The 21584-nt window shown below is 41.0% G+C and overlaps 1 protein-coding gene and 1 pseudogene across 1 annotated transcript in view; one reads left to right on the forward strand and one right to left on the reverse strand.

Moving 5' to 3' along the window:
• Positions 1 to 21584, reverse strand: part of Ku80 (X-ray repair cross-complementing protein 5 Ku80) — a 126940-nt gene that overhangs the window by 26236 nt on the left and 79120 nt on the right. Inside the window, exons 11-12 of the mRNA XM_071693529.1 lie at positions 14227 to 14375; positions 5357 to 5483 (exon numbers count right to left, since the gene is read on the reverse strand). Of these exons, the coding sequence (XP_071549630.1) occupies positions 5357 to 5483; positions 14227 to 14375 (276 nt within the window). The remainder of the gene's footprint in view (positions 1 to 5356; positions 5484 to 14226; positions 14376 to 21584) is intronic.
• On the forward strand, positions 6728 to 8447 carry LOC139765726 (focadhesin-like; annotated as a pseudogene).

Genomic DNA, 21584 nt, shown 5'->3' on the forward strand with positions numbered 1-21584 from the left:
ATTTATGCATAAACCCTTGCTTTACTGACAAACACACCAGTAAGGTTTACTGAATTTACATACTTTTATAACAAAAAATTTTACGAATGAAGTTGCAAAAATATGTTTATGTTTATGCTAACAGATGAATTATGTTTATGCAACTGATGAATAAGTATTTTTGTATTTCAAATAGTCAACAATGTATCATATTCAGTATCAATGCTCATGCATCTGGGCACAAGAAGGATTATGAAGAGGAGTAAGTGTTTTGGGAGCAGCTGAGCGAGTATGTCAGCACTTGTGATAAAAGAGACTGGTTGATTTAAATGTGAAAGTGAGTAATGTGGCAGTTTAAGGTACAATTGAAGGCAAAGGATACCCATCATTGAGAATAAGAATGGTAAACAGCTTGTGGAGATTAGTTTAAAGAGAGGACATACATAAGACTACATGGAGGAGATGGAACGATGGCCAATAGGCATTGTTGAATAACATAATGAATGACAGGTATGCGTAAGAGACACGTGGATGTGAAAGTACGGAGAAAGGAAGCTGGTGGGACAGAGGCATGGATGAAGATTTGCAGAAGTTTTTGAAAAAGAGGAAATGATATGAATGAAAATAGGGTGGTGAAAAAGAGCTGAGAAAAATAGACGTGTGAAAAAATACAGGGAGAGAATAAGAACAGAAGAGCAAAGATGAGAGTAAACAAAACTACAGGAGTGGGTGAGGAATGGGAGATATTTTGGGAAGCAGTGGCATGTGTGAGAGAAACATATGACATATGGAGGTGGGTACGTGAGAAAAGGTAGAGTCGTGGGATGATGCAGTAAGGTTGCTTGTGAGAGAGAAAAAAAAAGGTGTATGAGTAGAACTTACAGGGTAGGAATGCAAGTGATTGGGAGAGGTTAAGAGGAAGGTACAGAGGTTGAAAAAGAGGGAAATGAGAGTAAGGGTGAAAGAGTATCAGTAAACTTAATGGAGAATAAGGCTTTTAGTAGGAGGTTAACAGTGTGATGAAAACAAGACAGCAAATGAGCACACTGATGAAGGGTGCAAATAGGGAAGTGATAACAAGTAGCAATGAGATAAGGAGATAAACTGAGTGCTTTAAAGAACAGTTGAATGTTGACAGTAGGGTGGCAAGGTATGCAAAGTGAGTCATAGAAAGTGGTTTGAGGATAGGAGAGGTGGTGAAAACCTTGCATAAGATGAAATGTGACAAGGCAGCTAGAGTGGATGGTACTGCATTTGAATTTCTTAAGAAAGGGGATGACTGTGTTGTTGACTGGTTAGTTAATATTTTCAATGTATGTATGGATCATGGTGAAGTACTGGGAGACTAGCGGAATGCATGCCATAGTGTTACTGTAGACAGGGCAAAGGAATTTCAGCACACCAACTCTTTCAATCATACTTTCCTTGTTGCCACATGCACCACCTACCATCCCCTATCACTTCTAACTTGATCAACCATCCTCACTCCTAAAACTGTGCTCAAGCCTTTAATTTCTAACAAATTCACCCTCTTCTGTACCTTTTCATTTAGCGCCTATGCCTTACATCCATACAGGATGTTGGGACTACTATCCCATCAAACATGCCTTCAGAGGCAAAGGCTATCTACCTATCTATCCATACCTCTGATGCTTGTTCCCTTCTGGAACTCCCTCAAAGGGGTGACCATGGCAACAGAGTCTCCATAACTAGTGAACTCCCATGCCACTTCTTAGGCTTTAATGCCTCATCCTTAACAGGCCACTGGCAGAGGGCATGTCTAAGGCAGTGTATGCACAGGCTCCTATCTGATGTTCCTACCAACTACTTCCATCTAATGCAATTACCTAAATGTTCTTACCTAGTGCATCTATCTACTGCATGCCTCAAAGACCTTGAGTCCCCAAACTTTGATGTTATGTAGCTCCCAACTATAACACTTTTCCTCTGTTTTGCCTATTGCTCTACTAATTCTACAAACTTTATATCTTTCTTCGACTATCTAAACTCCTGCCATGAGACTGTGACATCCTCTCACCTGCAAGCTGAGATCCTCTAGCTCAGGGATTTCAAAGTTCACCAAAGGGAATGGTTGAATTCCTCCCATACAGATGGTGAAGGGATTGAAACCCTCACGTTCTCCATTCTCAATGATCTAGAAGAATTTAAAAAAATTCTCTCCCACCTTACCCATATTCCTGAGTGCTGTAATCACTATCCTAATATTCTGGACTTGTTTTTCACCTCTAGTCCATCCCACTGTAAGTAAACAATCTTGCCCCCAACTGGTTCATTTGATCACACTCTCATAGATGTATCTATTTTAATGGTACCTCCCCCTCCTGCAGCCCCTTCTAAGCATAAATACTGGCACTTCAACAAAACTGATTGGAGTAACTTACATAACTTTTTTTCTGAATTTCCCTGGGTAAATCAATGTCTCTTATGTGGTGATGCTTCTGCCTCTGCCAAATGCATAGCAGTGGTTATTCTTGTGGGAATGGAAGTATTTATTCCCTCTTCCTCAAAGACAGTCTCTTCATCCAATCTTTGATTCAACTGAGCCTACTCTGAGGCCATTCAGGCAAGAGATCAGGCATATTGGGCTTGAAAAAACTTTCCTTCCTCTGGCTCCCATTCAGCTTTTATCACTCCCCATAATCGCTGCAAGAATGTTATCCATCAGGCAAAGCGTTCCTTTATTCAAAAGAAGCGGGATAACCTCTCCTCATCATCTACTGATGGATAACCTCTCCTCATCATTTACTGATAAGTCTTTCTGGTCCTCAGCTACATGCATTTCTCACAACTTCTGTCGCACTACCTTTCCTTCACTTTTCCATCCTGATGGTACTATAGCTGTCTCTGCCATAGACAAAGCAACTCTGGTTCCCATTTCTCCTCTAACTCCACCTTGGACAACTCTAACATTCTTTCATCCCCTGATGCTCCTCTTACTAATCCTATGCCACTCCTTGTAATCTCTTTTTGGATTGTCCGAAAAGCACCTCTCTCTCTGGACACATGCAAGGCTTATGGTCCTGATGGCATCCATCCCTGTGTACTGAAGCAGTGTGCCTCTGAACTCATGCCTGTGCTTGTTTATCTGTTCCGTTTTTGTTTAAAAACCAAAACTTTTCCTTCTCCTTGTAAGCATGCATCAATACATCCCATCCCTAAGAAGGGTGACCATTCTGACCCCTCTAACTATCATCCTTTTGCTCTAACATCTACAAAAAGTCTTTGAATCCCTCTTCAACTCCCATATCCTTAGAAACCTTGAACAATACAGTCTTTTCTCTGATCACCAGTTTGGCATCCATAAGGTGACATCCACTAGTGATATTCTTTCCTATCTTACCAATGTTAGGTCGTCATCCCTGAAAGATTTTGGGGAGTCATATGTAGTTGTCCTTGACATATCCAAAGCTTTTGATAGGTGTGGCATCAGGATCCCATCTCTAACCTCCACTCTTTTGGCTTCTCATCCTCACTTTGTTCTTTCATATCTAACTTCCTCTCTGGCCAATCTCTCTGCGATTGTCAATGGATCAGCCTCCCCCCCTATTCTCCATCAACAGCAGTGTCCCTCAAGGTTCTGTCTTGTCCCCTACACTTTTCTCCTTTTTTTTCTTATGACTTCCTCTCCTCCACAAACAAACAATGCACTCATATGCTAATGGCTCAACACTGCATTCATCCACATCCTTAAATTCTGCTTTTTCTCTCACTCAAATTGCATCTCGTCATGACGCAGCTTCCTCAATAAACTCACACTTGGACCGGATATCTTGCAAGTGTAGACAAAATCTAGTTAAGTTTAATGTCTCCAAGACCCAGTTTCTACCCATCTCTCCACTTAAAAACTCCTCACAACTCTCGTCTCTCTTTTGATGGTTCTGTAGTTCCACCTCTTGACTCAATGAGCAAACCTGGTATTACTGTAACATCCTTTCTTTCTTGATGGCCCTACATTACAGGAATAGTTAAGTCTGCGTGTCCTGTTTAGATGTCGAACCTTCTTTTCTTCTGAAGAGTTACTCCACTTATACAAAGGGCTGATTTGTCCTTGTATGGAGTACTACTCTCATATCTTGGGCGGTTCTATCTCTGCATCCTTAACTGACAGAGTCGAAAGCTATCCGTCTTACTGACTGTCCCAGGCTACCTTCCAAACTTGACACGCTTCCCTTATGCTGCAATTTTGGTTCACTCTCCCTCTTCTGTAAGTATTGATTTGGTTTTTGCTCCCAAGAGCTGGCTGCTTGTGTGCCCCAACCACTTGGTAGACCAAACAATAGTTGGCAAGCTGCTGTATCACATGACTACTGTGTGGCCACTGGCAACTCAAGGGTGGGCTGTTTTGTTAATTGCTTCTTCCCCTACACATCAAAGCTTTGGAACATTCTACCTTCTCATGTCTTTCCCAATAACTATGACCAACCTCACTGTAAAAGACAAATTTTTCACTTCCTCCAAAATTTGTAAGGACTTTCCCTTGTCTTTTCTTATTCTCAGTCATTATCCTCTCTATATTTCAATTACAGTCCAACCTTGAATTGGAATTTTGTCCATGACTGGAGCCCCACCACCACCACCACCACCACCACCACCAGGCACAGAGTGCTCACCACAGGAAAATCTAGTTACAAAGAATGAGCTGTGCGAGTTGAGTGTTGTCAAGTGTTAAGCATGACAAAGAGAGACTTAATGTTTGAGGACCAAATGCCAGTAGTCCAAGTGTGGGTGAGGCAGAGAGAAAAGAAAGCCACCTGGGTCAGGGGAGTGCAACTTGACAGCCACTGAAGTGCTGGCTCACTACACAGCCGTAATTAACCTTCCCGATATCCAGGCAGGTAATACTAGTAATATACCTTTCTGATCACTGAACAGGCAATGACCTCTATCAACACACTCCTCATTATACCCAGAGTCTCAGCCCCCTTTGGCTTACTTCAGCTCCCATGATCCTCTTCCAGCCATATCTTCTACTGTGTATCTAAAATACTCCATCTTCTCCATTCGAACTCACATCTCAACTAACTGGTCTCTTTGTCACCTACATCTAATAACCATGTTTTTATTCATATTTACTCTCAACCTTCTTTCACACATCAGCCCATATAAACTTGCATAACAAAGATACAAAGATGGGAAGTTAGTACAAGCAATGTGTTCATGAGGAATTAAAGACTCATCAAACAAATAAGAAATACTAAAGAACAAACAGACCTGTTTGTATATCATCATATAAAAATAATAACAATGACATGATGGTGGATTAATTTCCCTACAATAAACCAATAAGGCAATCAACCTCTTATTGATAATGACATTTCCAAGAACCCCCACACTTTAAAGAATTAACAAAACTTACTATAACATGTGGTGCAGGAGGAGGAATGGGATCATGGATGTGAATAGCACGGTGAGTGAGCACATTAAAGAAGTGTTGCAACTGTGGATTGAGTATTCCCATGGGTTCCAGCTCCTCCTCTCCCTCCCTGAAATCAATTCAATATCCAATAACATACCAACTGTAAACAATAGTTTTACAGCAAATGTGATGAAAAACACACACTATAAAGATGAAAAAAATTCTTAAATCCTTAAAAGTATGCAAATGCAAATCTCAGGCTCAAACATTTTGCATATAACTTCAGTACATCAAAAACATTCTGCATAAGGGTTCTGAAACCTGAAACATCTCTTCTCTGAAGGGGGGTTAGATGACAAATTCCAGAAGAGTGCTAATGTGTTTGAAATGACATGCACAAGAACAATACATGGTGAGATTAAGATTGATCAAATAAGAGATAATAGGGCAAAAGACAGAGGAGTATGTATGAGAGTGTTGTAAAGCATGTGCTGAAATGGTTTACACATATTGAAAGAATGAGTTAGTAGATGATGGTGATGAGGGTAAACTTACTTCCTGCCCCAGGAGTCCCTTCTATCTTTATGATACTCCTGCAGTATTCAGGAAGCCAGTCATGTCCACCAAGGACCAAAAGTTATACAGTGTCATGATACTGTGTGTGTATCTATGTGGACAAAGTACTGAGCACATGAGTAGTAAAAGATCATAAAAGATCAATGTTTTCATTTTGGTTTTTGCATTGTGGGAATAAATGGTCTTGGGATATGCCACAGCTGTTTGTAGTGTCGTAGGGATGAGTGATGTCCAGGAGGTCAAGACAAAAATGTAGGAGCTAAAAAAGAAGGCAATTGAGAGTTGGGTTGAGAAAGTATCAACAAAGTCCAAGGAGGGAAGAATAAAAATTTTTTTTGAAAGGTGAATAGTGAGAAAAAAAATGGGAACACTGGGAAAGTGTGGCTCTGTCAGGATATTGTGACTCATGATCAGTGTGTGTCTGGAGTTTAAGACCGAGTTGGGAAAGTATTTGCTAAAAGTTTGTCAGGTTATTTTGGTATATATGTGGAAGACCAGGCAGGTGAGGTGCAGTTTAGAGTACTATTTGTAGATGTTATGAGATTCTTTTCTTGTCCAAATCTCATGCCAGTTCAGCATTCTAAGGGTATTTAGTTTGTGTACTGCTTTTGCATTGTTTTTGGAGTGGGAAGTAAATGTAATAAGTTTATCAAAAAGTTGGTGTTTTGTTCTGAGGGAGTGATTATCCATTGAAGGTGACTGGGTGATACGACTTAAATTCATGTCTGTTTGGAATTAAAAGCATAATTGCAGACTTCTGTAAAGAAGTAGACACTGCTCTGGTTTAGGGTATACATGTCTCTTGTGCAGGCCACACCCTTACAGGCATCATCAAATACACAGCCAGCAGGAAGAGAATACTGGGAAATGCCCTGATGTAAGTTTTCAAACTTGGTGGCCTACATTCCAGCTCTCGAGTTTTCTGACCACCTTGTTTGAAACTCAGGTTGGCTTCTGAGTGGTTTTCCACAATAGCAGCATCAAAAAATCAGATCTCAAGCTTTTACCACATCATTGTTACATAAGTAATTTTATACCAAGAGTCTACTACACAATCTGTTCAACAAGCAACTAAGGTCCTAGAGGGTGAAGAGATGAAGAAGGCATTATCTCTCAAGGTGTTTCCCATGTTTCTTTAATGTCTTGGACGTGAAAATAATCCCACAACAAGCCTCACCATTCTCTACACCCTTCCTTCCTTGGCTGTCAGTAAGCTGTGTGATGCTCTGGTACTGAAGAAACTCCTTGCTTTCTGGTCATTGGTATCACTGCAGCCACTGGTTTTGCATCTAGAGTTTGACCTCTGGACAGTAGAACTGAGGACATATTCTTACCATTCTCAAATGAAACAATGACAAGTCCATCAATACCAATGAAACCCTGACTGCTCACGCCTTTTTGGTGGCAAGTGTTTGTAAGGCAAAGTCTTTTCAGCATGATGCAGAGCTTTTACCCTTTCTATCTGGATTCCTCAAAGAGTGTCATGGTGAAGATGGACCAGCACAAACCTTGATAGCTTTGAATGGTATCCATTATTTGTACTCAAACTAAGTTATAGACCTGTGCACTACTTGGCATGTTACTGCTCACAAATTAGTGAGATAAGAGGCCAGGGGTTATAGAGAATCTATGCTTACTACCTAGATTAGAGCCAGAGCTCCATGTAGCACGTAGCAAGTATGAAAACTTCAAATCTGATTCCCTGAGTATGTTGTTGAACTGGGCAGCATCTCACCATAATGTTTCAGTTGTTAAACTTGCTTACAGTTCCCTTGAGAAGTTCCAATATGATAGTTAAACCCTGAGAATACTGCCTGATTATGCAAGAATAGGTCACCAGTTACCAGCAAATATGGCAGCAATGCCTTTTGAAGCTGCTCATAATCCTAAGGATGTGATGAACTATGTGCTTGCTGTAGGATGGCTTAAATTAGTAAAAAGCTGTCCACAATTTCCTTTTGAGTTTGTGGAAAGCTTTGTATAATTAGTATCACATGAAACTGCAGCCCTTCCAAAACATATTTACCTAAAAGCAATTCAGGAAGGTAAATGCAAAAGAATTAAAAACAGCAATGGCCAGCCAGAACCATCTTACACCTTCTTTAAGGATACATCAGTTTTGAAGGCATTGGTATATTTCCTTTTAGAATTTCCAAAGTTAATGGAGTGCTGTGAAGATGCTCAGGAGAAGCAAAGATTAAGGTGGAGCTCTGTCTTAATGCTTGGAGCACTTGGTCAGACTCTCCCACAACCATATCCTGCCTCGGACTGGACATTTCTTGAGAAAGTATTGACATTAGCACAGGAAGCTTGTAATTAAAACTGGACTACAAGAACACATCAAAGTATCTTCCAAATCAAATCTCATCAGTGTAAAAATTCAGCAACTGCAAGTGATTTGATTAAAAACTGGTTTATTCCTGCTCCATCTAATGGACTAACATGAGAGGATGAAGCTGTACTATTAGGATTATTGGAAAAATTAAAACTTGACATTCAGCCCACAAAATCTTAAATTAAGTATAACAGTTGTGTGGATGTAACCAAGATGAGAAAAAAGGAGAGATAGGTAGTATGTTTGAGAAAAGGAACCTGGATGTTTTGGCTCTGAGTGAAACAAAGCTCAAGGGTAAAGGGGAAGAGTGGTTTGGGAATGTCTTGAGAGTAAAGTCAGGGGTTAGTGAGAGGACAAGAGCAAGGGAAGGAGTAGCAATACTCCTGAAACAGGAGTTGTGGGAGTATGTGACAGAGTGTAAGAAAGTAAATTCTAGATTGATATGGGTAAAACTGAAAGTTGATGGAGAGAGATGGGTGATTATTGGTGCATATGCACCTGGGCATGAGAAGAAAGATCATGAGAGGCAAGTGTTTTGGGAGCAGATGAATGAGTGTGTTAGTGGTTTTGATGCACAAGATCAGGTTATAGTGATGGGTGATTTGAATGCAAAGGTGAGTAATGTGGCAGTTGAGGGAATAATTGGTATACATGGGGTGTTCAGTGTTGTAAATGGAAATGGTGAAGAGCTTGTAGATTTATGTGCTGAAAAAGGACTGGTGATTGGGAATACCTGGTTTAAAAAGAGAGATATACATAAGTATACGTATGTAAGTAGGAGGGATGGCCAGAGAGCATTACTGGATTACGTGTTAATTGATAGGCGCGCGAAAGAGAGACTTTTGGATGTTAATGTGCTGAGAGGTGCAACTGGAGGGATGTCTGATCATTATCTTGTGGAGGCGAAGGTGAAGATTTGTAGGGGTTTTCAGAAAAGAAGAGAGAATGTTGGGGTGAAGAGAGTGGTGAGAGTAAGTGAGCTTGGGAAGGAGACTTGTGTGAGGAAGTACCACGAGAGACTGAGTACAGAATGTAAAAAGGTGAGAACAAAGGACGTAAGGGGAGTGGGGGAGGAATGGGATGTATTTAGGGAATCAATGATGGATTGCGCAAAAGATGCTTGTGGTATGAGAAGTGTGGGAGGTGGGTTGATTAGAAAGGGTAGTGAGTGGTGGGATGAAGAAGTAAGATTATTAGTGAAAGAGAAGAGAGAGGTATTTGGACGATTTTTGCAGGGAAAAAATGCAAATGAGTGGGAGATGTATAAAAGAAAGAGGCAGGAGGTCAAGAGAAAGGTGCAAGAGGTGAAAAAGAGGGCAAATGAGAGTTGGGGTGAGAGAGTATCATTGAATTTTAGGGAGAATAAAAAGATGTTTTGGAAGGAAGTAAATAAGGTGCGTAAGACAAGGGAGCAAATGGGAACTTCAGTGAAGGAGGCTAATGGGGAGGTGATAACAAGTAGTGGTGATGTGAGAAGGAGATGGAGTGAGTATTTTGAAGGTTTGTTGAATGTGTTTGATGATAGAGTGGCAAATATAGGGTGTTTTGGTTGAGGTGGTGTGCAAAGTGAGAGGGTGAGGGAAAATGATTTGGTAAACAGAGAAGAGGTAGTAAAACCTTTGCGGAAGATGAAAGCCGGCAAGGCAGCGGGTTTGGATGGTATTGCAGTGGAATTTATTTAAAAAGGGGGTGACTGTATTGTTGACCAGTTGGCAAGGTTATTTAATGTATGTATGATTCATGGTGAGGTGCCTGAGGATTGGCGGAATGCGTGCATAGTGCCATTGTACAAAGGCAAAGGGGATAAGAGTGAGTGCTCAAATTACAGAGGTATAAGTTTGTTGAGTATTCCTGGTAAATTTTTTTTTTTTTTTTTTTTTTCCGGTCTCCCGCATTTGCGAGGCAGCGCAAGGAAACAGACGAAAGAAATGGCCCAACCCCCCCCATACACATGTATATACATACGTCCACACACGCAAATATACATACCTACACAGCTTTCCATGGTTTACCCCAGACGCTTCACATGCCCCGATTCAATCCACTGACAGCACGTCAACCCCGGTATACCACATCGCTCCAATTCACTCTATTCCTTGCCCTCTTTTCACCCTCCTGCATGTTCAGGCCCCGATCACACAAAATCTTTTTCACTCCATCTTTCCACCTCCAATTTGGTCTCCCTCTTCTCCTCGTTCCCTCCACCTCCGACACATATATCCTCTTGGTCAATCTTTCCTCACTCATTCTCTCCATGTGCCCAAACCATTTCAAAACACCCTCTTCTGCTCTCTCAACCACGCTCTTTTTATTTCCACACATCTCTCTTACCCTTACGTTACTTACTCGATCAAACCACCTCACACCACACATTGTCCTCAAACATCTCATTTCCAGCACATCCATCCTCCTGTGCACAACTCTATCCATAGCCCACGCCTCGCAACCATACAACATTGTTGGAACCACTATTCCTTCAAACATACCCATTTTTGCTTTCCGAGATAATGTTCTCGACTTCCACACATTCTTCAAGGCTCCCAGAATTTTCGCCCCCTCCCCCACCCTATGATCCACTTCCGCTTCCATGGTTCCATCCGCTGCCAGATCCACTCCCAGATATCTAAAACACTTCACTTCCTCCAGTTTTTCTCCATTCAAACTCACCTCCCAATTGACTTGACCCTCAACCCTACTGTACCTAATAACCTTGCTCTTATTCACATTTACTCTTAACTTTCTTCTTTCACACACTTTACCAAACTCAGTCACCAGCTTCTGCAGTTTCTCACATGAATCAGCCACCAGCGCTGTATCATCAGCGAACAACAACTGACTCACTTCCCAAGCTCTCTCATCCCCAACAGACTTCATACTTGCCCCTCTTTCCAAAACTCTTGCATTCACCTCCCTAACAACCCCATCCATAAACAAATTAAACAACCATGGAGACATCACACACCCCTGCCGCAAACCTACATTCACTAAGAACCAATCACTTTCCTCTCTTCCTACGCGTACACATGCCTTACATCCTCGATAAAAACTTTTCACTGCTTCTAACAACTTGCCTCCCACACCATATATTCTTAATACCTTCCACAGAGCATCTCTATCAACTCTATCAAATGCCTTCTCCAGATCCATAAATGCTACATACAAATCCATTTGCTTTTCTAAGTATTTCTCACATACATTCTTCAAAGCAAACACCTGATCCACACATCCTCTACCACTTCTGAAACCACACTGCTCTTCCCCAATCTGATGCTCTGTACATGCCTTCACCCTCTCAATCAATACCCTCCCATATAATTTACCAGGAATACTCAACAAACTTATACCTCTGTAATTTGAGCACTCACTCTTATCCCCTTTGCCTTTGTACAATGGCACTATGCACGCATTCCGCCAATCCTCAGGCACCTCACCGTGAGTCATACATACATTAAATGACCTTACCAACTGGTCAACAATACAGTCACCCCCTTTTTTAATAAATTCCACTGCAATACCATCCAAACCTGCTGCCTTGCCGGCTTTCATCTTCCACAAAGCTTTTACTACCTCTTCTCTGTTTACCAAATCATTTTCCCTAACCCTCTCACTTTGCACACCACCTCGCCCAAAACACCCTATATCTGGTAAATTATATGGGAGGGTATTGATTGAGAGGGTGAAGGCATGTACGGAGCATCAGATTGGGGAAGAGCAGTGTGGTTTCAGAAGTGGTAGAGGATGTGTGGATCAGGTGTTTGCTTTGAAGAATGTATGTGAGAAATACTTAGAAAAGCAAATGAATTTGTATGTAGCATTTATGGATCTGGAGAAGGCATATGATAGAATTGATAGAGATGCTCTGTGGAAGGTATTAAGAATATATGGTGTGGGAGGCAAGTTGTTGGAAACAGTGAAAAGTTTTTATCGAGGATGTAAGGCATGTGTACATGTAGGAAGAGAGGAAAGTGATTGGTTCTCAGTGAATGTAGGTTTGTGGCAGGGGTGTGTGATGTCTCCATGGTTGTTTAATTTGTTTACGGATGGGGTTGTTAGGGAGGTGAATGCAAGAGTTTTGGAAAGAGGGGCAAGTATGCAGTCTGTTGTGGATGAGAGAGCTTGGGAAGTGAGTCAGTTGTTGTTCGCTGATGATACAGCACTGGTGGCTGATTCATGTGAGAAACTGCAGAAGGTGGTGACTGAGTTTGGTAAAGTGTGTGAAAGAAGATAGTTAAGAGTAAATGTGAATAAGAGCAAGGTTATTAGGTACAGTAGGGTTGAGGATCAAGTCAACTGGGAGGTAAGTTTGAATGGAGAAAAAATGGAGGAAGTAAAGTGTTTTACATATCTGAGAGTGGATCTGGCAGCGGATGGAACCATGGAAGCGGAAGTGAATCATAGGGTGGGGGAGGGGGAGAAAATCCTGGGAGCCTTGAAGAATGTTTGGAAGTCGAGAACATTATCTCGGAAAGCAAAAGTGGGTATGTTTGAAGGAATAGTGGTTCCAACAATGTTGTATGGTTGCGAGGCATGGGCTATGGATAGAGCTGTGCACAGGAGGGTGGATGTCCTGGAAATGAGATGTTTGAGGACAATAAGTGGTGTGAGGTGGTTTGATCGAGTAAGTAATGTAAGGGTAAGAGAGATGTGTGGAAATAAAAAGAGTGTGGTTGAGAGAGCAGAAGAGGGTGTTTTGAAATGGTTTGGTCACATGGAGAGAATGAGTGAGGAAATATTGACCAAGAGGATATATGTGTCAGAGGTGGAGGGAACAAGGAGAAGTGGGAGACCAAATTGGAGGTGGAAAGATGGAGTGAAAAAGATTTTGAGTGATCGGGGCCTGAACATCCAGGAGGGTGAAAGGCGTGCAAGGAATAGAGTGAATTGGAAGGATGTGGTATACCGGGGTCGACGTTCTGTCCATGGATTGAACCAGGGCATGTGAAGTGTCTGGGGTAAACCATGGAAAGTTCTGTGGGGCCTGGATGTGGAAAGGGAGCTGTGGTTTCGGTGCATTATTACATGACAGCTAGAGACTGAGTGTGAACGAATGGGGCCTTTGTTGTTTTTTCCTAGTGCTACCTTGCACATATGAGGGGGGAGGGGGTGGTTATTCCATGTGCGGAGGGGTGGCGATGGGAATGAATAAAGGCAGACAGTATGATTTATGTACATGTGTATATATGCATATGTCTGTGTGTGTATATATATGTGTACATTGAGATGTATAGGTATGTATATTTGCGTGTGTGGACGTGTATGTATATACATGTGTATGTGGGTGGGTTGGGCCATTCTTTCGTCTGTTTCCTTGCGCTACCTCGCTAACACGGGAGACAGTGACAAAGCAAAATAAATAAATAAATATATAGTTGGCATTTTGTAGGAAATGGGTGAAACAATAATCAGAAGAGAGATTTGTCATTTCATAATAAAGAAAGCTTCATCTGTCATGATGACATGAAATATTTTCAATCTTTGTGCAAAATATTATGTTTTTGTTCTTTGTCAATTTTTATTTATTTATTTTGCTTTGTTGCTGTCTCCCGTGTTAGTGAGGTAGCGCAAGGAAACAGACGAAAGAATGGCCCAACCCACCCACACACACATCCACACGTGCACATATACATACCTATATATCTCAACGTATACATATAAATATACACACACAGATATATACATATATACACATGTACATAATTCATACTGTCTGCCTTTATTCATTCCCATTGCCACCTTGCCACACATGAAATAACAACCCCCTACCCCCTCATGTGTGCGAGGTAGCGCTAGGAAAAGACAACAAAGGCCCCATTCGTTCACACTCAGTCTCTAGCTGTCATGTAATAATGGGGAAAATACTTACAAAGTTACCTTCTTAAATTGTGTTTCCTTAAATATTTTCATTATGATAAAATTTATGATAAAAGCATTTATGATATGAAATTAGATGTTTACTCACTCATCTTGGCAGCTAAGGTCCATTGCAGATATGAGATCATCCATTGCTTTCGTCTCACTATCTTTAAGCTTCTCGATGATTCGTTGAAAAGAGGGAAATGTGTACATACGAACATCATCTTGAAAAGGAAGTGGTATCCAAATCAGGCACTGCAAAAGAAGCCACATTATGCATGGGGACAAACATCAAGGCAACATCTACAATCTGATAAAACTCTGAGGCTTCCACCTAGAACACCTCCAAAAATACACTTCCCAGACCTAAAAATACCCTTCCCAAACCTTTCATTCTCTACTTCAAAGATTTCTGCAATGGACAGAAGTTCTCAGCAAGGCCAAGCCTTGAATTAAACAATATTGTGGGTTGTATTTAAATCAAATCATTAATCACCCACCTTCCACTCTACTTTGTTATACTAGTATTCCATTACAGAAAAGCAGATGACATCTTCAAATGCTGCATCACATTCATTCTTACTATTCTCCAGTTTATATGTTGTAATGACTTTTACAATATTATGATCCAATAATAAATCAATCATGATTTTTGAGTTAATGTCTGTGATGTGGGAAGTAAATATCAAGTGTGTAATGTTTGTGACATTCAGTATTGTTAGAGTGACAATGAACATGCTTGTCTTTTTAACTTTTAAATTCAGGGTAGGGGAGAAAGAATTCTAACTCCATATTCCCCAAGTGTCATAGAAGGTGACTAAAGGAGGTGGAAGTGGGGGGGGTTGGAAACCCTCCCCCTTCTCGTATTTCAGATTCTAAAAGAGGGAACAGAAGAAGGAGCCATGCAGGAAGTGCTCATCCTCCTTGAAGGCTTAGCTTAGGCTAGGGTATCTAAATGTGTGTGCATGTAACCAAGATGAAAAGAAAGGACAGATACAGACTTGGCAGAAAAAAATGGTGTGACAGCCTGCACCAGCATCTTCACCCCACTTGTATCATACCCTCAAAACATGACTCTGAAATGATGAAAAATACTGGGGTAGCTCATGGACACTGATGGGGAAGGGGCACCCCTAGGGGAGCAACAGGTGGCAGTCAGTCTGCCTGGAGTTATTGTGGTGGGTGGATGTTTTTTATGTTGTCCCCTTGACATCCACATTTTTTACCCTACACATGTGTGCTTTGTGGTGGGTTTGCACAGCAATACCTGGCCCTAAGGACTTGTCTGAAGAGGATATTGCTGCTACTGTAGCCTTGTACAAAGCAGGGAAGTGTAATAAAGAAATTGCTGAAACTATAGGGCTGGGACTACAAAGTGTGCAAAGATGGACAGAGCTTCAGAAGAAATGACCTAGATGACTTCGTATCTTTTCCCAATACACTCTGAAGATTATCCAATGCAAAGTAGACAAGAATTCATGCATTTCAGCATGACAGTTAAAGGAAGACAACTCTATGCTACTTGGTCATGTGTCTGTACGCATGATGACTTGAAATTCAAGAGGTGTATCCCTTGCTAGAAACTGCTTCTGATAGACCACCAGCAAAAGAATAGACTCACATTTGCCAAGAAATATTTGCAGTAGGATGATGAAAAGTGGAAGAAAGTGTTGTGGTCTGGTGAGGTTACATCTGATGTTACTGGCAGCCATAGAGGAAGTGTAATGGAGGCCACTTAGTGACCTGTAAGACCCTATGTACATTCAAGCAACTGTAAAACTTCCACTCACTAATGTTTTTTTGTTGTTTTTTTTTTGGGGGGGGGCTATGATGGTGTTGGAAGTCATGTGTTTTTACCTTAAAATGTGACTATGAATCAGAATCGACTCATGGAGCTGTTGTTTGATGAATTACCTGACTGTTTTGAGAAGAGTGGTTGTAATATTTTTATGAAAGATGAACTGTGCCACACTGCTAAATTAATATGTGACTGATTTGCATTTTGTGGTGCGACATACATTCATGACTGGCCAGGTAACTTACCTGACTTTAACCCTATAGAGAATTTGGGGTTGATTATAAAGTCACAGTTGTGTGGGCAGGATACATACAGCATTCATAAGCTCCATGCCACCATCCAGGATATTTGGGACAACCTAGACACTGAATACCTTCAGCCTATTGCAGCATCTGTTCCCAAGCGCCTTCAGGATTGTATTAAGGCCAAGGGACACCATACAAAGTACTAAGGGGGGTTGAGTACCTGTTTTATCTTGTTTATTGATATCTTTATATGTTGCATCACACTGTATGTAGGGCATGCCAGATTTTTTGTCAGGACTGAAAGTAGCATGTTTTAGGAAAGAAACTTGGATGTTCAGGCTATGTGTGAAACAAATCTCCAGGGTGAAGGGAAAGAGTGGCTTGGAAATGTCTAAAGAGTAAAGCCTGAGGTTGGTGAGAGGACAATAGCTAAGGAAGGAGTACCACTAATCATGAAGCAGGAGTTGTGGGAGTAAGTGAGAGAGTTTAAGGAAGTAAATTCTACACTAGTGTAGGTAAAACTGAAAGTGAATGGTGAGAGATGGGTGATTGTTAGTGCTTATGCATCTGGCCATGAGTATAAAGATCACAAGAGGCAAGTGTTTTGGGAGCAGCTGAGTGACTGTCAGAGGTTTTGAAGTAAAGGGTGATTATAATCGGAACACACAGGGTATTCAGCGTTATGAGTGGAAATAAATGAATAACTTGTGGAGTTGTGTGCTAAAAAAGGACTGGTGACTGGGAACACATGGTTTAATTGGAGGGACATACACAAGTATGTGTATGAGAGCAGAAGAGATGGTCAGCGGTCATTACTAGATTACATAATAATTGAAAGGTGTGTGAAAGAAAGACTTTTGGAGGTAAATGTGCTGAGAGGGGTAGCCAGTGGTTTTGATCATTCACTTGTGGAGGTGAGGGTGAAGATTTGTAGATTTCAAAAAAAGGGAAATAATGCCAGACAGAAGAGAGTGGTGAGCTTGGGAAAGAGACTTGTGTAAAAAAATGCCTGCAGAGATTAAGTGTAAAATGGCAAAAGGTGAAAGAAAATGGAGTTCAGGAGGAATAGGAAGTATTTAGGAAAACAGTGTTGGCATGCGCTACAGGTGCATGCCGCATGTGCTAGAGAAGCATGTGGCATGTGCTAGAGGTGCATGTGTCATGTGAAAGGTGGGAGGTAGGCATATTAGAAAGGGTTATGAGTGGTAGGATCATGAAGTAAAATTGCTAGTGAAAGAGAAAACAGAAGCATTTGGGCAATACTAATAGGGAAGGAGTGCAAATGATCAGGGTATGTACACCATAAAGTGGTGATATTTCAAAGGAAGGCATAGGGTTTGATGAAGAAGACAAATGAGAGTTGGGGCAAGCAAGGATCAGTAGACTTTATGGAGGATACTATATTTTGTACGGAAAATACTACGTGAAAGACGAGAAAAAAGGGGGCAAGAGGGGAAGTGATAACAAGTAGTGATGAAGTGAAGAGATGAAGAGAGTATTTTGAAGGATTGTTAAATGTGTTAGATGATAGAGTGACATATGTAGGGTGTCTGGGGTGGGGTGGTATGCAAAGTGAGAGTTATGGAGAGTGGTTTGGTGAAGAGAAAAGAGGTGGTGAAAGCCTTGAGTACGATGAAATGTGGCAAGGCAGCTGGAGTGGATGGTATTCCAGTTGAATTCATTAATATGAGGTGACTGTATGTTGATTGGTTAGTAATTATTTTCAATGTATGTGTGGATCATGGTGAGGTGCCTGAGGACTGGCGGGTTGCATGTATAAAGGCAAGGGGGATAAAGACAAATGTTTAAACAACAGACATATAAGTTTGTACTGGGGAGGAACAGTGTGGTTTCACAAGTGGTAAAGTATGTGTGGATCAGGTTTGCTTTAAATAATGAGTGGGAAATATTTGGGAAAACAGATGGACTTGTATGTGGTATTTATGAATCTGGAGAAGGCACAGAAGGAAGGAGTGTCCATGAAAGAAGAAAGTCCGTTAAATCAAATGTAACCTAGTTGAAGTGTAGTTGAAGAAGAAAAAATCTTAAGTGAAAGAGAAAAGAGAGGCATTTGGGTAGTACAGGTTGTACTTCTCTACTCCAGCACTATGCAGTCCGGCAACTCCTATGGTCTGGCATTTTTTAAGCTGCCATTATCTGTTTGTGGATCTGCTACCAGAGTGACACTGTTAGCAAGTTAGCATCGCTAAGGCATCAAATCTGTTTACACTGCAGCCAAGCTATCTAACAGTCCTGTTAATTTCTTATATTCAGCTGTATTTTAGTTCTTCAATATGTTATCCAAGAGACCAAGAAGTGCATATGATGATGCTTGTGCTAATAAGCATAAGCTTAAATCATTATCTACTTTTGAAAAGCCAGAATTACAGAGAAAATTAGATAAAGTTACTTTTGTAAAGACTTTATGAGTACTATGACACTGGATCATTAACATGTATGACTTAAAGAAACAAAAGGAGCAGATTCTTAAGTTTTTTGCTGAAAAAGGCCAATGTTTAAAGTTTTGGAAAATTTTGAAAGATGCCATAAGTACAGAATTAGACAGTGCACTTATAAAGTGGTTTAAGTTCTGACATAATGGTGTAAGCATTTCTGGGGAGATGCTTAGCAAGCAGTCCAAAGTTTTTCATAGAAAACTAAAGCTAGACTATGACTGAATATTCACAAGGATGGTTACACAAGTCTAAGAAGAGACATGAAATTTCAGTACATAGTGTGTGTGGTGAAAAGCATAGTGCTGACACCGAAGCTGCGACAAAGCTGCAGGAACACAAAACCAAACTGGTGGTAATTGGTAAGTGTTCACCCAAGGGCCTTTAAAGGGATGAAAATTCTTCCACTTATCTACTGTGGCACTGAAAAAAAAAGGGTGGATAGTTTGAAATTTACTTTGTGCATGAAGCTAGAGCACACTGTAACTCTGCTGGTCTCGCTCCAAAGTGTAAAATATTTTTGATTCTAATAAATTGTTCAACACACCCCAAAGCAGAACTTTTAATAAGACAATGTTATGGTCAATACCACCCTCCTAACTGTATCTCTCTGCTTCAGCCATGTGACCAGGGCATATTATGTCCACTGAAAATTAAATACAGATCTGAGTCCATGCACCATTTCCTTTTCATACTAAATAATGGGAAGCTTCCTGAAGATTTCATGAAGAAATTTAACTTAAAGGATATGGTATGGTCATGTGTGTCTGCCTGGAATAAAGTCAAGAAAAGTACACTGCAAGGTGGCTGACACAAACTGTGACAAAGCTTAATATTTCAGGACGAGGAAAGAAATGAACCTGACTTCTCTGAATTTAGTATCTAGTGAAAAGATATTGATCCAAGAATTGGTCGAGTATGACTAACCTGAAATGTCTTGCAATAACCAAAGAGATTACAGATGAAGACACTGATAATGATAAGCCTGTTGTTTATCAAGCAAATGGTTCAGCAATGTGAGAAGAAACATGATCATCATGAAGAAAGTGCAGAGGAAAACAAGGAAGTGGAAGAAAGAATTTCTACAGATAAATGTATAATGTATGGGTCGATGTGGTATACCGGGGTTGACGTGCTGTCAGTGGATTGAATCAGGGCATGTGAAGCGTCTGGGGTAAACCATGGAAAGCTGTGTAGGTATGTATATTCGTGTGTGTGGACGTATGTATATACATGTGTATGGGGGTGGGTTGGGCCATTTCTTTCGTCTGTTTCCTTGCGCTACCTCGCAAACGCGGGAGACAGCGACAAAGCAAAAAAAAAAAAAAAAAAAAATTGTATCTGTGAATGTTGGTTTGTGGCAGGGGTGCATGATATCTCCATGGTTGTTTAATTTGTTTATGGATGGAGTTGTTAGAGAGATGAATGCAAGATTTTGGAAAGAGGGGCAAGTATGCAGTCTGTTGTGGATGAAAGAGCCTGGGACATGTGTCAGTTGTCGTTCGCTGATGATACAGTGCTGATAAATGATTCAGGTGAGAAACTGCAGAAGCTGGTGACTGAAATTGGTAAAGTGTGTGAAAGAAGAAAGCTGAGAGTAAATGTGAATAAGAGCAAGGTTATTAGATACAGTAGGGTTGAGGGACAAGTCAATTGGGAGGTAAGTTTGAATGGAGAAACACTGGAGGAAGTGAAGTGCTTTCGATATCTGGGAGTGGATTTGGTAGCGGATGGAACCATGGAAGCGGAAGTGAATCATAGGGTGGGGGAGGGGGCAAAAGTTCTAGGAGCGTTGAAAAATGTGTGGAAGTCGAGAATGTTATCTTGGAAAGCAAAAATGGGTATGTTTGAAGGAATAGTGGTTCCAACAATGTTATATGATTGCGACGCGTGGGCTATAAATAGAGTTGTGCGGACGAGGGTGGATGTGCTGGAAATGATATGTTCGAGGACAATATGTGGTGTGAGGTAGTTTGATCAAGTAAGTAATGAAAGGGTAAGAGAGATGTGTGGTAATAAAAAGAGTGTGGTTGAGAAAGCAGAAGAGGGTGTTTTGAAATGGTTTAGTCACATGGAGAGAATGAGTAAGGAAAGATTGACCAAGAGGATATATGTGTCAGAGGTGGAGGGAACGAGAAGTAGGAGACCAAATTAGAGGTGGAAAGATGGAGTGAAAAAGATTTTGAGTGATCATGGCCTGAACATGCAGGAGGGTGAAAGGCGTGCAAGGAATAGAGTGAATTGGAACGATGTGGTATACAGGGGTCGACGTGCTGTCAATGGATTGAACCAGAGCATGTGAAGCATCTGGGGTAAACCATGGAAAGTTTTGTGGGGCCCGGATGTGGAGAGGGACTGTTGTTTCGGTGCATTATACATGACAACTAGAGACTGAGTGTGAACGAATGTGGCCTTTGTTGTCTTTTCCTAGTGCTACTACCTCGCACACATATGGAGGGGAGGAGGTTGTCATTTCATGTGTGGCGGGGTGGCGACGGGAATGAATATGGGCAGACAGTATGAATCATGTACATGTCTATATATGTATATGTCTGTGTGTGTATATATATATGTATACGTTGAGATGTATAGGTATGTACATGTGCGTGTGTGGACGTGTATGTATATACATGTGTATGTGGGTGGGTTGAGCCATTCTTTTGTCTGTTTCCTTGCACTACCTCGCTAATGCGGGAGACAGCGACAAAGTATAACAAAAAAGAATAAAAATATTAAATGTATCCAGATGATGAGCAAAAGGACTTTAAAACAGAACAAGAAATTATGTCTGTTAATTTGATTCAAAGAAATTAAGGAGAAGCCAAAGTACCAGAAGCAAGCTACATTGGAACAGTGATTGAAGAAGGTTGTTAATAACACTGCCAAGGCTCATTCCAGAACAGAAAATCCAATTCCCTACACCTCCTCTGTCCCTGATATGCAAGCATCTGCTGATCATGAAGACCCT

The sequence above is a fragment of the Panulirus ornatus genome, chromosome 55 (genome assembly GCF_036320965.1).
Source record: "Panulirus ornatus isolate Po-2019 chromosome 55, ASM3632096v1, whole genome shotgun sequence".
Classification (NCBI taxonomy): Eukaryota; Metazoa; Arthropoda; class Malacostraca; order Decapoda; family Palinuridae; genus Panulirus; species Panulirus ornatus.